The sequence below is a fragment of the Bufo bufo genome, chromosome 2, assembly GCF_905171765.1.
Source record: "Bufo bufo chromosome 2, aBufBuf1.1, whole genome shotgun sequence".
Taxonomy (NCBI): Eukaryota; Metazoa; Chordata; class Amphibia; order Anura; family Bufonidae; genus Bufo; species Bufo bufo.
In genome coordinates, this window is record NC_053390.1 from 14,747,643 (window position 1) to 14,762,843 (window position 15,201).

Below are 15,201 nucleotides of genomic sequence, written 5' to 3' on the forward strand. Positions count from 1 at the left end.
CATTTTGTCAAAGAGCCAATAGTCTTTTCTTAAGGAACACCCCTTTTGTGATGTCATGTCTGTTATTTAAGTGAATGTAACTTGAATAAAGGACTCTTGATCAGGGGGATGAGAAGATCTTTTAATGAAACCAACTTGTGTGTCTGGTCTCATTATGAAAGCAGTATGGAACATGCATACTTATACTTCTAATTGATTTGGCACCACACAAATTAGATGAGAATCGCATGAATTGCGATAACAATGGCATCCCCCAACATAGGCTGATATGCGACGTTTCCACCCTCCATATGTTGGACCGACTATATATATTTGTAGTAGGAGCTGAGCGAGGAACAGAGGAGGCATGCCTACGTACTGTCCTGACCTATCTGGCTGGAGTGTGCCCGGAGCCAGAGACGAGGTAAGGCCTAAATATGTGGGCCACCCAAGGAGGAATAGATGAGAAAAGGGGATGGGAGGGAGGGGCACAGGAACGAGCGCCCTCATCCTCCAGACCGCAGAGTATAAGTAGGGGATGGAGCTCCTCCCACAATTACAGGCTCTACACAGCCTTCACTATTTGTAGTAGGAGCTGAGCGAGGAACAGAGGAGGCATGCCTATGTACTGTCCTGACCTATCTGGCTGGAGTGTGCCCGGAGCCAGAGACGAGGTAAGGCCTAAATATGTGGGCAAAAATGAGGACGACTGGCACAGTGTAGGGTGCAACAGTTTATTGAGCAAAAGAAACCTATAATGCTAACAAACAAAAGGCTCTGGAAATTTCAACCTGGGGAATAGGAATGTACCTTGCATAACATGACGACCGCCAACGACCCATCTTGCGGATCACATGAGCCGGCACCTGATGTCTGGATGCTGCAGAAGCGGCCCCTATGCGGAAGGAGTGCCCGGAGATGGAACTGGGATTGTAACCCAAACCCACCACTAGTGTTCGAACGTTGGAGATGAAAAGGGCAGAAGAAAGGGGCCTACCGTCTATCGGGAGCAACGGGCCGTCTAAGGCGGGAGACTGGAGTGAGGCTAAAAGTTCCTTGAGAACTTTGACGGGACACCAGCAATTGGACGTGAGGAAGAACTCTACCTCGGTGGGAGGACCTGCCTGGTTAGTTTTGGTAGAAGGGATGGACAGCGTGAAATGGTCACTATGCCAGACAAGATGCCGCCTGAGCAGGGTTGAACGATTGACTGAGCCGCAGGTGAACTCCCCAGGCCTAAGAAACCCATAGAACCCAAGGTACATGGCCGCTTTGGTGGTGATGCTGGCCGAGTGCCCAAAAGGGAGACCGTCTAGGGCTACGGACAACTTGCGGAATAGCTCACCTGAAACTGGTTGCCTGCGCACCTGAACCCCCGTGCTATCCTTCTGAATACCCCTAAGAGTAGCCTTAATGGCCTGATTAGCCAGGATGGATTTGGCAGAGGGGTCACTGAGCATCCGAAGGTGCTGGATACCTGCCAGATATAGCTTGATGGTATTGAATGATAGATGGCGGTGAGAATGGCAATGAGCTATAAATGCCATGAGGAATGTGACCTCGTCCACATTCCCCTGAGGATGGGTGTCAACGAACTGGCGAGAGACCTTGAACCCGGCATCATAATTCCTGGCGGTATTGGCGGCTAAAGAATGCTGGACTAGAATCCGAGTGGAGGCTATCAGGGGCCCTAGTCCAACAGGAGGGAGCTGAATGGCGGAGCTGGAGTACCGACGGGGTCTGCCTCTGGAAGTTCCTGAAAAAAGATGTCGTAATTAAAGCGGGATAAGGCATCGGCCGCGACGTTCTTTGCCCCCTGGATATGAAATGCAAATACATGAAAATTGAACTGCAAGGACAGCCAAACTAACTTGCGCAGGAGGGACATAATTGTCTGAGACTTCGCCCTCCCTTTCGTGATGATTTCTACCAACACCTGGCTGTCTGTCATAAAAATTACCGACTTGTTAGCCCAGAGTGAACCCCATACCTGGGCGGCTGCCACTATCGGGTAAAGCTCCAATAACAGAGATGACTGCATGGAACAAACAGGGAAATGCCGTTCCACCTGGCAAGGAAAGATTGCCACATCTGGAGATCCGCCATGGCATGTCTGTCCAGTTGGACGGTGGAATCCTGATCCTGAGCTGACGGGAGGAGACTGAGAAGCCGAGAAGTGAACGATCTGCCCTGGGGCATGATCCTGAAGGCAAAGTTGAGGTGACCTAACAGGGACTGGAGCTCCTGCTTGGACAGGACCCTGGACAAAGCCACGGAGGAGACAGCGGCCTGAATCTTCGCCAGCTTCGCCAAGGGGAGGCTGGCTTCCATGCGGACAGAATCCAGGATGATGCCCAAGAAGGTAACCCTGGTGCCTGGCCCCTCCGTCTTAGCGGCCGCCACGGGGACCTCAAGCCTGGCGAAAAGCTGGAGCAAACTGGCCAAGCCAGAGGGGACGCCCTGAGGCCTCTCGACGATCAGGAAATCGTTGAGATAATGGATGACCATGTCCAAACCCCCGTGATGAACCAGGATCCAATGCAAGACGCCTGCGAATCTGTCAAACAGCCAAGGGCTGCTCTTGGATCCGAAGGTGAGCCGGTTGGCGAAGTAGTACCCGTCCGCCCAATGCAAGCCATAATATTTCCATAGCTGGGGAAGGATAGGGAGCAGCTTGAATGCGTCCGCTATGTGGGCCTTGGCCAACCAAGCTCCTTCCCCAGCCAGCAAGACATACTGGTTGGCCTCATCAATGGACGAGTACCTCATAGAGAATTCTTCCGATGGGATTAAGGAATTCAAACTGGGAATAGGAGACATGTGAGGAGCAGACAAATCGTATATTAATCGCCTTTTATTGGAGGACTGCTTGGTAACCAGGCCAATAGGGTTCACCCTCCAAGTCGCGAAGGGGATGGACCCGAACGGGCCCAGCAGGAACCCCTTCTGAACTTTGGCCTGCAACAGGGTATCCACTGCCGCCGGCTCCTGGGTAGCCGACAGCAAGTTTCTTCCCTCCCAGGAAACTTGAGGGAGGGCAATGAAGCCCGTGTGGAAACCCCTCTCGAATCCGGAGAAAAGAAACTGGGACAACTGGCGGTCAGGATGGTCTTGCAATAGAACGCCCAAGAGCTCGATGTTGATGTCGGCCAGTCATAGGTTCTTGTGCTGCCTTTTCGGGCAGCTAGGGCGAGGATGGGCCCTAAAACAGAGAGAGCAGATATGCAGGGCTCTGCAACTATTAAACCCGCAACCCCCTGAATTGAAGTTGTTGCAAACTTGACTCTGACCCAGATACGTGATAGGTCTACCTAGCTTGTCAGTTGAGGCCTAGAACCGCTGGGCGCTGGAGGGACCTGGGAGGGAACCCTCCCGGGCCGGGGTGGGAAGGTTGGGGCACCAGTCTGCGGTATGCTGGATTGACTGGCAAGCCGCAAGTGGGAGCCCTTAACCCGGCGAAATGTCGACAGAATAGCTCCATATCGAGGTTCGCCCAGTCAGTGATGAACTGAAACTGGGCGAGGGCCGTGGCTGCCTTGGCCGAGAATGACCTGTGATAATCATAAAAGTTAGTGCCACCGTACTTGTAACCTAAGTCGGTAATGCGGTACAAGTAAGAGTCCAGTTCCTCACGTCTGTGTGGCTGGACAGAGCAGATGGTGTCTCTGTAGAGGCTAAAAGCCAGGCTCGGAGGCCCCCCAGGTTGCAGGGCGCGTCCGGCTGTGAAGAAGAACCAGCGGGAGGAGAAGTGCCCGGTAGCTACGGGGAGGCTGCGGCCGGATGGAAGCGCCAAAGATCTTACTTACAGCGGGCGCCGCACTCGAAAACGCAGGAACGAAAACCGGAAGTTCGCTAAACCGGAAGTGGCGTCACGATCGTCTGCCGAGGTAGGAACCATGCACAGGAAAGAGCGCCCTCATCCTCCAGACCGCAGAGTATAAGTAGGGGATGGAGCTCCTCCCACAATTACCGTCTGTACACAGCCTTCACTATATATATATTATATTTTTTTATTTCATCAGACCTGACATCAGACAAAAAAAAGAAGTAAAACAACTTACCTTTCCTGCTACGGACATACCGCCACCGGAAAGTCCAGTGTGCGCTTCCTGCTGTGCTACGCCGTGACCATTGCACAGCATCAGGTCATAATGAAAGCCTACGTGCACTAAGTTCTAGCGATGTACGCAATCAAGACACAGCACAGAGGGCAGTAAGGACAAAAGCAGTGTGCCCAGAGCCTTCACAGTTCAGTGCTGCGCCGTGAAGATGGATATTCCTTAGCAATGCAGCTAAAGGACACTTTATCTCCTAGAAATGTGCAAATTCACTAAATAAATTACTGTATTATGGGGCGAATACTAATGAAGCGCTTACATTATGGAAGCGCTTCATTAGTACCAGAGGACCGGGAAGCGGTGAAGGCTTTGTACTCACCGCTTCCTGGTCCTCGGCTCTGCAGGGCTGCGCACAGCGTGAGGGCACTCTGTAACCTCACACTGTGCGCCGCGATACACATCCGACAGAAGGATGAAGAGGATCGCGATGGTGAGGAGCGGTGGCATCCAGGAGCAGGAGAGGTAAGTGAGATTTTATTTGCACTGGGGGCAGATATATGGGGCTGATGGCTGACATATAGGGCTGATGGCTGACATATGGGGGCTGCTGGTTGACATATGGGGGCTGATGGCTGAATATATGGGGCTGATGGCTGAATATATGGGGCTGATGGCTGACATATAGCGGCTAATGGCTGACATATGGGGGCTGATGGCTGAAATATGGGGGCTGATAGATGGCTTAAATATGGGGGCTGATAGATCGCTGAAGGTTGGGAGGTTGATCTGAGGCATTGGGGGTCTGATTGACATTGGGGGTTTGATTGGGGCTGTAAGCTGAGGTCTGATTAACTTTGTGGTCTGATTGCTAGTCTGACCTGCGGTGTCATGGAAAATATTTTTTTCTAATTGTACTCCTCTGAAACCTAGGTGCGTCGAATGGGCCTGTGCGTCTTATAGGGCGAAAAATATGTTATATTAGAAAAGCACCTCCTATCACTGTCCCTACACATTAGAATTTACACTATATGGCAGTTCGACTTTAATAATGTCTTGTTTGGTTTCAGCAATTCCTGCAGAAGCTCCATCTCGGTCTCCAGCCACGCCACTTTTGCTCCAATTCTTCCAAGATGAGTGCTGACGTACTCCTGGGAAGAGTAATCTAAACCTTTAAATCTAGCTTTATCGATTATGACCCATGGAATCATTACTCTGACCACTGCTTTATTAGATCTCTCTCAGGCATTCCAGTCTGATTATCCTCCAACACATATGGTGGCTCTTTCCAGCTCCTCGCTTGACTGCAGTGGACTTCTATAGTCTGGAACCTTTTTGTCATCTTTCAATGGTTTTCCTGACTTTGCAAGATTGTTGTTATTATAGCTAGGTATGACTCTAGCCCCCCATCTCTAGGGTCCTCATATATCCTTTCACCCCCTCTTTTACATTTTTATTACACTCCGCCAGTCTCTCCATCCTTCTTTTTAGTTCCCTTTCTTTTTCTTATCACTTATTAACTTCCTCTCCACCTCACCTCTCAGACAATGTCAATGTCAAGTGTGAAGTGACCTCGTCACAATAATCCCTATAAGAGCCCAGTATTTTATCTCCTAGTATGGTTCTGCAGGAAACATCCACCACCAGACAGCACAGTGTTTGTTCACATGCGCATAAAACTCAGCTGATAACGTAAGAGATGGCAAAAATCATGACACTTCCTGAGGGTGGCTAATTAAACAGGCAGGTGCTGGCCACAGTTACCTGTGATTATCATTCCTGTCTCACTAGCTAGTCCAGTATTTGTTACTCTGGATCACTGACCTTTTTCTATTTCTCTTATGTGACCTCCTGACAGTGTTTGATATCGGACACGGTTTGGTACTAGACTCTTCTAGTTTGTGACCTTGCCTTTGCCTGGTGACCTTATCTCTGATGTTATCTCCCGGTTTAACTCTGTTGTGAATATGACTTAGCTTTTGGATTCTGATCAGGGTCTTGGTTTTGACCTCTTCCTGTTTAACTGCTTTATTAACCCTTCAAGTTTAGTCTCCAACACTTAGTTAAGGCAGGGACCATCAACAAGTTGTGAGCTGCCATTTAGAGCAGATTGTGCAAGTAGGTAGGGACATACATGGAAAAGACATATATGGAATAGCACAATCCAATCAAAACAAATTAATCTCCTTTATTGTTAAAAATTGGTTGAGGAAAAAAATATTCCAGTCTATGACAATACATAGTGGTTTATTACAGAGAAGCTCAGTGACCTCTAAATTCCTCTTGGAACACGGCTTCAAGTTTAAAAGGTTAAATATAAATAAAACTGCAAAGCTGCTTAAAGGGATATTCTCATCTCAGACATTTATGGCATATCCATTGTCCTCTGGCACCTCCAGCTATTTGTAAAAAATGGGGTCTCTGCGGCCATCCCGCTGGCGACTGTATCCAGACTTTGAGTGGATATGCCATACATGTCTAAGAAAAAAACTAAAACTGTAGCCGTCGTGTGGCGTCAATGGACATTTGAAATATAAAAATACAACCTGAGAAAAAAAACTTATTTATTCCAACAAGGTATGTACCTCTCACAATTAGATTTTAGGATGCTTTTAAAAATATCCAATTTTGTGGGTGTATTTTTATTTTTGAGGACTTTGTCCCAGTTAGTTAGGCCTATGGCCTCTCTTAGTTGGCTAAATTTAGCTTTTTTTGAAGTTTGGTATTTTTGTGCCTCCCTGAAGAAACACTCTTTTGAATGATAATTGGAAGGTTATTACTTTATGGTCACTAATTCCCAGGTGTCCCCAACCTGCACATCTGTTGTTCTGTCAGGTCTATTGGTTAATGCTAAGTCCAGTATGGCCGTCCCTCTAGTCAGGTCCTGAACCAGTTAGGAAGGGTAATTCTCTTTGGTTATTGCCAAGAACCTGTTTCCTTTATGAGATCTACAGGTTTCAGAAATGTGCCACACTTTTGCTGCACAGTGGTGCATCGTAGGCCCTACTCCCTTTCACACACCTCCTTTCCACTAAGCCCCCGACCCAAAGAAGAGCACATAGAGAAAAAAAGTGTAGAAACTATAGATGCACCAAATTGTGGTACTTTGTAGACAGGTTGTTTTTGCAGACACATTAGAAAATCTGGGCCATTGTTTGGATATATCGCGAGTATATTGCTGTATAACTATGTTCCGCTTGTCACATTGATATTATTTATTATACTTTTATTATTCCCCACAACCGGGTTACAGTGAGTGGGCGACCTACCGGCCAGTACTTATCTGAGACATACAAATTACTAATAATTCTTCATCATGTCTCCATTCATGATCTGCAGGTAATAAAGGAGGAGGAGGAGGATACATATAAAATACATATATAAGCATCACTTGGTCACTGATTTCAAGTTGGCATTATTCAGGGGTTAATCAAAGGGGTTCTCCGGGAAAAATAAAAATGAAAATACAAAAAAAATGTAATAAAATTAAATCTTATAAATAAACTCTTAAATGTCTTTAATTATTTATAATGGCACCTTTAGTCTAGGGAACAATCAGTCAAGTAGCTAAAATGGCGGCTCTTGGATTTATGATCATAAAATCCGTCCTTCACGTGACACTGCAGGACGGCCGGTGTGAGAAAGCAGAGCACAGCGCCCTATGTAAAGTCTGCCGGTCTCAGCACTGTGAAGCTGTATATTGTGTGCAGATGACAGCGGAGATAACTTCTCTGCTGTGTCCCTGTGCTTCAGAAAGGAGTTTACCTCATCCCGTACTTGGAGACTGAAGGGTAGGAATAAGGACCAGACGTGCTGCTGTGGGGTAGGAGCGTCATTAGAAAACACTTCAGCCTGCGAGTATGAGGTGAGGTAAACTCCTTTCTGAAGCACAGGGACACAGCGGAGCAGTTATCTCAGCTGTCATCTGCACACAATATACAGCTTCACAGTGCTCAGACCGGCAGACTTTACATAGGGCGCTATGCTCTGCTTTCTCACACCGGCCGTCCTGCAGTGTCACGTGAAGGACGGATTTTATGATCATAAATATAAGAGCCGCCATTTTAGCTACTTGACTGATTGTTCCCTAGACTAAAGGAGACATTATAAATAGGGTTGTCCCGATACCACTTTTTTAGGACCGAGTACAAGTACCGATACTTTTTTTCAAGTAGTCACCGATACCGAATACCGATACTTTTTTTAAATGTCATGTGACCGTTTTGGGGGATCTGTGGATCTGTGGATGACGCACTGTCATGTGGGGGATCTGTGGATGGCACTGTTATGGGGGACCTGTGGATGGCACTGTTATGGGGATCTGTGGATGGCACTGTTATGGGGGATCTGTGGATGGCACTGTTATGGGGGATCTGTGGATGGCACTGTTATGGGGGATCTGTGGATGGCGCTGTTATGGGGATCTGTGGATGGTGCTGTTATGGGGGATCTGTGGATGGCACTGTTATGGGGATCTGTGGATGGCACTGTTATGGGGGATCTGTGGATGGCACTGTTATGGGGATCTGTGGATGGCACTGTTATGGGGGATCTGTGGATGGCACTGTTATGGGGATCTGTGGATGGCACTGTTATGGGGGATCTGTGGATGGCACTGTTATGGGGGATCTGTGGATGGCACTGTTATGGGGATCTGTGGATGGTACTGCTATGGGGTGGGATATCTGTGGATGGCATTGTTATGGGGTGGGGGGATCTGAGGATGGCATTGTTATTTGGTGGGGGATCTGTGGATGGAACTGTTATGGGGAGGATCTGTGGATGACACTGCTATATGTCATCCACAGATCCCCCTCATAACAGTGTCCCCCAATACACCGGGCCCCGCCGCTCACCGAAGTATTTATAAACGTGAATCCTTATCCTGTTGTTAAGTTGAACTAACGCTGCCCTCTCCCATGTTCCCCTGTACCCCCCTGTATCCCCACAGCACTTATTTAAGCTTCCATAGCAGGCAGAGCAGACGGCAGCAGTAACGTCACTCACTGACGTCGCACGCCTGCTCCGCCTGCTTCACTCATAAAGTGGGCGGAGCAGGCGCTCTACGTCAGTGAGTGACGTTACTGCTGCCGTCTGCTCTGCCTGCTATTGAAGCTTACAGGGGGATACAGGGGAACATGGGAGAGGGCAGCGTTAGTTCAACTTAACAACAGGATAAGGATTCACGTTTATAAATACTTCGGTGAGCGGCGGGGCCCGGTGTAAGAGTACAGTGACTGCACCGGGCCCCGCCCATAGTTACGCCCATAGTATTCTATTTATGTATCGGGGCGGGGTATCGGCGGCTGAGTACCGCCGAGAAAACTCGGAATCGGTCCCGATACCGATACTAGTATCGATATCGGGACAACCCTAATTATAAATAATTAAAAACATTTAAGAGTTTATTTATAGGAACATGATTTTTCTGTATTTTCATTTTTATCTTTCCCGGAGAACCCCTATGACAGATGTCACATCACAAGCGATTCCCACCACCGATATATCATTCAGCTCCAGTATCTAGATAGGTTTACCATTAAACCGCAGGAATGTACATTTGGGGTTAATTATCACAGATAACCCGCTCAGATAAATCAGTGATATAGTCACCATGCCACCAATATCACTGTCTCCGCACAGGAGGGTTAGTCAGTAGGAGCACTGAAGGTCACAGCACTAGGAGAGAGTATAATATGAGCCAAGAAGACAATGTCTGTCAGTGACAATGGTGACGCTGTCATGGAACAAAAATAGCTTATTTCATCTGTAAATACTGTTTGGATAAGGATGAAATATTAATATATCCACATACATTATAAAACTATTCCATGGAGTGTCGTTACTTCTCCCCATGTCACTCTGGACTCTCCCACAGTGTGGATGGAGGTGTGAATACAGTGATAAGAAGCAAGGTTCATGGGGACAATGCATCCTCACTGCTCTCTTGTCTGGAAGATCTGTGCTAATTCCACTCAATAAAAAAAGCCTCTTATTTGCTGTTTAAGGTCTATAAACAACCTAATTAGAGATTAGTGAATTAATTTAAAAAATTGAGAGTTGAATTTTACCAAAAATCTTGATTCAAGCAGATTTGAAATTTGTGTGATTTGATTTGGAACAATCAAGGAGAAGATATACAATTACAAAATACTTTTCCAGGCAATTACAGCAATTTAGAATCGGGTAGAATTTATTTGGACCCAAATCTAATTATATGGGCTATTTGGGCAAATCAGACCCAAAGATAATTTTGAGAAATTTTCTCATCTCTAAACCCAGTATGTTAAAACAATGTTAAAATGTTTTCTCACCTTTGTGTATTCTCTCATGTTTAACAAGTTTTGATTATGAACATGAATGAGGCCTCTCCCCTGTGTAAAGTGTCTGATGTTTAATTAGATATGATTTTCGTGTAAAACTTTTCCCACATTCAGAACATGAATATGGTTTCTCTCCTGTGTGACTTCTCTTATGTCTTACAAAATTTGATTTATCTGTAAAACATTTTCCACATTCTGAACATGAATATGGTTTCTCTCCTGTGTGACTTCTTTCATGTGCAACAAGAATCAATTTCCCTGCAAAACATTTCCCACATTCTGAACATGAATATGGTTTCACTCCTGTGTGACTTCTCTCATGTATAGCAAGTTGAGAGTTAAACGTAAAGCATTTCCCACATTCTGAACATGAATACGGTTTCTCTCCTGTGTGAAATCTCTGATGCCTAATAAGAGTTGTTCTTTGTTTAAAACACTTCCCACATTCTGAACATGAATATGGCTTCTCTCCTGTGTGAATTCTCTGATGTCCAACAAGGTTGTATTTTTGTGCAAAACATTTCCCACATTCTGAACATGAATACGGTCTCTCTCCTGTGTGAAATCTCTGATGCCTAATAAGATTTGTTCTTTGTTTAAAACAATTCCCACATTCTGAACATGAATACGGCTTCTCTCCTGTGTGACTTTTCTCATGTTCAACAAGATATGATTTATGTTTAAAAGATCTCCCACATTCTGAACATGAATATGGCTTCTCTCCTGTGTGACTTATCTCATGTCTAACAAGATGTGATTTACGTCTAAAACATTTCTTACATTGTGAACAGGAGTATGGTTTCTCTCCTGTAAGAATTACTCTGTGTGTAGAAAGACCTGAGCTTTGTGCGAACTCTTTACTAAAATTTAACCTTTCACTCCCTTTCTGACCTGTAATTGCGGTAACAATCTGTGATTGGTCAGCAGAAGGTTCCTCATGATTAGGAGGACTATATGATAGATCTGCACTGTGAAGTCCTGGATGTACATTATGGGTAAAGAGGTTTTCTCCTGAAGAGCGATGAATGATATCTTCATCTTCTACTTTATAATTTAGTGATAACATGAAGTTTTCCTCAGAATTCGTACTGGGATTTTCTGTAAAGATACAAAATAGAAATTTGTGTTTTTGTTTTTTTTCCAATCTACAGAGTAAACAAACTTAGGCTACTTTCACACCTGCGTTTAGGTCGGATCCGTCTGGTATGTGCCCAGACGGATCCGCACCTTTAATGCAAACGTTTAGATCCGTTCAGAACGGATCCGTTTGCATTACCATGAACAAAAAAAAAAAAATTTTTTTTTTTTTTTGTTCATGATAATGCAAACGGATCCGTTTTGACTTTACATTGAAAGTCAATAAGAGACGGATCCGTTTGAAAATTGAGCCATACTGTGTCAACTTCAAACGGATCCGTCCCCATTGACTTCCATTGTAAGTCTGGAGGGATCCGTTTTCCTCCGCACGGCCAGGCGGACACCTGAACGCTGCAAGCTGCGTTCAGGTGTCCGCCTGCTGAGCGGAGCGGAGGACAAACGGAGCCAGACTGATGCATTCTGAGCAGATCCGCATCCATTCAGAATGCATTAGGGCTGGACGGATCCGTTCGGGGCCGCTTGTGAGCCCCTTCAAACGGAACTCACAAGCGGAGCCCCGAACGCTAGTGTGAAAGTAGCCTTAGACATTCTCATTAGGCTGGAAGTGGAACCAGCAGGATGGAGGAGCAAAAGCCATTAATTATGAATCCACTACAGGTGTTGGCCAAAAAACTGCACCAAAAACTGAATGTGTGGTTCCAGCTTATACATCTTTCTGGCTTCCTGACTTAGTCCAGGATTCTGGTCTGTGCCTGTTCACAACTTTGTATACAATAAATCATGACTTAATAAAACTCAAAAATTTGAAAAGCCCATCCAAGTCTCGTAACCTGCCCTTCTGTCTGCCAACACAATTTGTTTAAATCAACTTTTACTGAAATAGAGTAAATACCAAAGAAGAAAAAACATGTCTGGCATTAACGTAGAGGTGCTGATATACATGGTAGAATAGTAGCTCACAGAAAGAAAACCCCTTCTCGCTGTTTGGGCCTACTGCAACAATATATTACTAAAGAAAGACACAGACACTCCACAAAGAGGGAAGGGGGGGCAGGGGAAGCGGCAAGGCTTGAGGATATTGTAGCTGAGATACAGGAAGGTGTGCAGCAATCAAGTATCTTCTACTAGGTTTAAGCCTTATGAGACAAAGAAAACATCTCTAATGTTTAGCATCCAACCAAATATGGAACCAGAGAGAAGCCCTAAAATCAGTCCAGGGGGCCATAGGGAGCAGAGGAGTGAATATTTAACTGTTTCAGCTATTATGTCTTATATCCTCATTATTTTGTGTAGTTCTTCAGCCCAATGAACATGAGAAGGAAGAACATCTGACTTCCAGAATCCAGAGATAACCATTCTCATAGCAACAACAATAACATATCTAATTTTGATCCAGGTAACTGGGCCCAGGAACACAGAGAAAAGGGAGACTTCCATGGTCATTTCAAAATTATTTTTATATAGTATATTAAATTAGAAGGAAACATCTTCTCACAGACTCCCAACTGAGAGACAGCTCCATCATATATGTTCCACTGACCCCACCCCTGTCCCACATCTCCAGCAAGCATCTGAGCAATCGGGAGTCATGCTGACGTTCTGTACCAACTTGTCAGGGTTTTATAGCTGTTTTGCTGGATCCCACAGGAAATTACAATTACTGTAATTTATTTAGATAATTTGTTATAAGTCCTATCCCAGTCTGATTTGGAGTAAGACTCTCCTCCCTCCAATGTCACAATAAATGACGGCACAGATAATGTTGTCCCCTCTAAAATCAAGTCATAGACCACGGAGGTCAGAAGAGCGGGAGGAGTGGAAGCCATCCATAGATCTTCAGCAAAGAGAAGGCAGAGTGCACCCAGTTTCAGAGCTGGCTGTACATATACTAAGGGAAAATTTATGAAGAGAGAATATTTAGAAGTGCATTCCTCTACATATGGGCTAAGGAAGTTAGGGAGGGAAGGAGAGAGAAGACCCATTAATCATTTTATTTTTCTTTCCCCTAGGCAGGTATGTGTGATAAAGTTAAGAGAGTTTTTAAAATGAGTGATCTGTACTATACAGGATATCCTTTATCTACGTCCACATGACATTTATGGTGTCCACTTTTATGTTTTCATTCTGTTTTTGATTGTATTACTGTGAACTTCTGGGACCAGCTTTTTTCTGCGTGTGCACGAGTCCGAGGAATAACCTTCAGTGATAGGACAGGCACCAGGGGAGGTTATGCACAGCTGAGGGTGTTGTGTGTATATAAAATATACAGGCACTGAGAATCTAGAGTAAATCCCAAAACACTTAAATTTTTATAATGTTTTATGTAATGAGCATTGGTATAATGAGCTCCAGAATTTTTTATGTGTTTAAAGAAGCTCCGTCATGCGAGTATGACAGACACGTTTCCTGAGTGTGTGAGCTGGGCCATTCATGTCCATGTTGTCCTGTTATATTCTGGTTGTAGAATGCTTATTAAAACCAGGGACCGGTCCACTGAAGAGAAAGGACTGAGGGGGAGGGCCACGTAGCCAGGCCAAATGGGTCATGTAAAGGGGAGGGAGGAGGAAAGAGGGACATTACAGGAAGCAGAGACAGCCCCTTCTTCTCCATCCTTAACTACATGCTACCTCAATGACAAAAAGGTGAGGACATGTGTTCTCCACATATCACATGCACTTAGGGGTCATTTATAAACAGATATATGCCACTTTTTGGGGTATATCTGTCACAGATTGCGGTGCAAAGGTTATTATGTCAGATGAAAATTCCCCAAAGCTCATATTTAAGCGCCTCCCATTGTACTGGTGCCGGGTATTATCAGATTGGTGACTGGGAAACTCTCCTATTGCTTTTGGAGCAGCAAAGGGGTCATTTAAAGGGGTTCTTCGGGAATTAAGAATATTTAAATATTACTTTATTATAAATATATTCTCAAATACCTTTCATTATTTATAATGGCTCGTTTTGTCTAGGCAGCAATCATCAGGGGAAATAAAATGGCCGCTGTCCCATTAGTTCACACAAAACCTGTCCTGATCACACATGAGGACAAGTTACTTTACAACACTGAGGTAAAGAGCTGCCTCATCCTCCTCTCTACTCGCCAGGGATTATGATCCTGAACACAGATGATAAGAACTTTAGCTAAATCTCTGGGGAATTTAATTCATGAGGAGACATGAAGTACAGAGAGGACGGACAGGACAGACTGTGGTAATGGAGACTGTAAACAAGCGCTGCTGCTCATTGGCCACACCTCACCCTCCTCTCATGTCTCCTCATCATCTCCATTCCCGCAGAGATTCACCTGTATTCAGGAACATGATTCCTGACAAGCAGAGCAGAGAGGAGGATGAGGCAGCACTATGGCTCATTGTGGTGAAGTAACTTGTCCTGCTGTGTGATGAGGACAGGTTTTGTATGTACTGATAGGACGGAGGCCATTTTATTTATCCTAATGTCTGTTCCATAGACAAAACAAGCCGTTCTATGTAATGAAAGGTATTTGTGAATATATTTATTAAAAAATAATATTTAAGTATTTTCATTTTATTAATTCCTGGAGAACCCCTTTAACAAGCAATCATTCACTCTCCAGGTGTCCTCCTGCCAAGTGCCTCAGGGAAAAAAGGGGCCCAATGGTCTGACGACAAAAAGGTCTAAGCAGCATTTAGGGGATTTATCAAAGAGCTCATGGGGAGGAAACAAAAGTATCTGATTTTGGTGTAGCCTGGTAACAGCAATTC

General features: G+C 45.2%; 1 protein-coding gene across 1 annotated transcript in view; it reads right to left on the bottom strand.

The window, feature by feature from the left end:
• LOC120992058 (zinc finger protein 850-like) overlaps positions 1-15,201 on the bottom strand; it is a 75,650-nt gene that overhangs the window by 42,128 nt on the left and 18,321 nt on the right. Inside the window, exon 2 of the mRNA XM_040420821.1 lies at positions 10,427-11,455. Coding sequence (XP_040276755.1) covers positions 10,427-11,423 — 997 coding nt within the window. The 5' untranslated portion in view covers positions 11,424-11,455. The remainder of the gene's footprint in view (positions 1-10,426; positions 11,456-15,201) is intronic.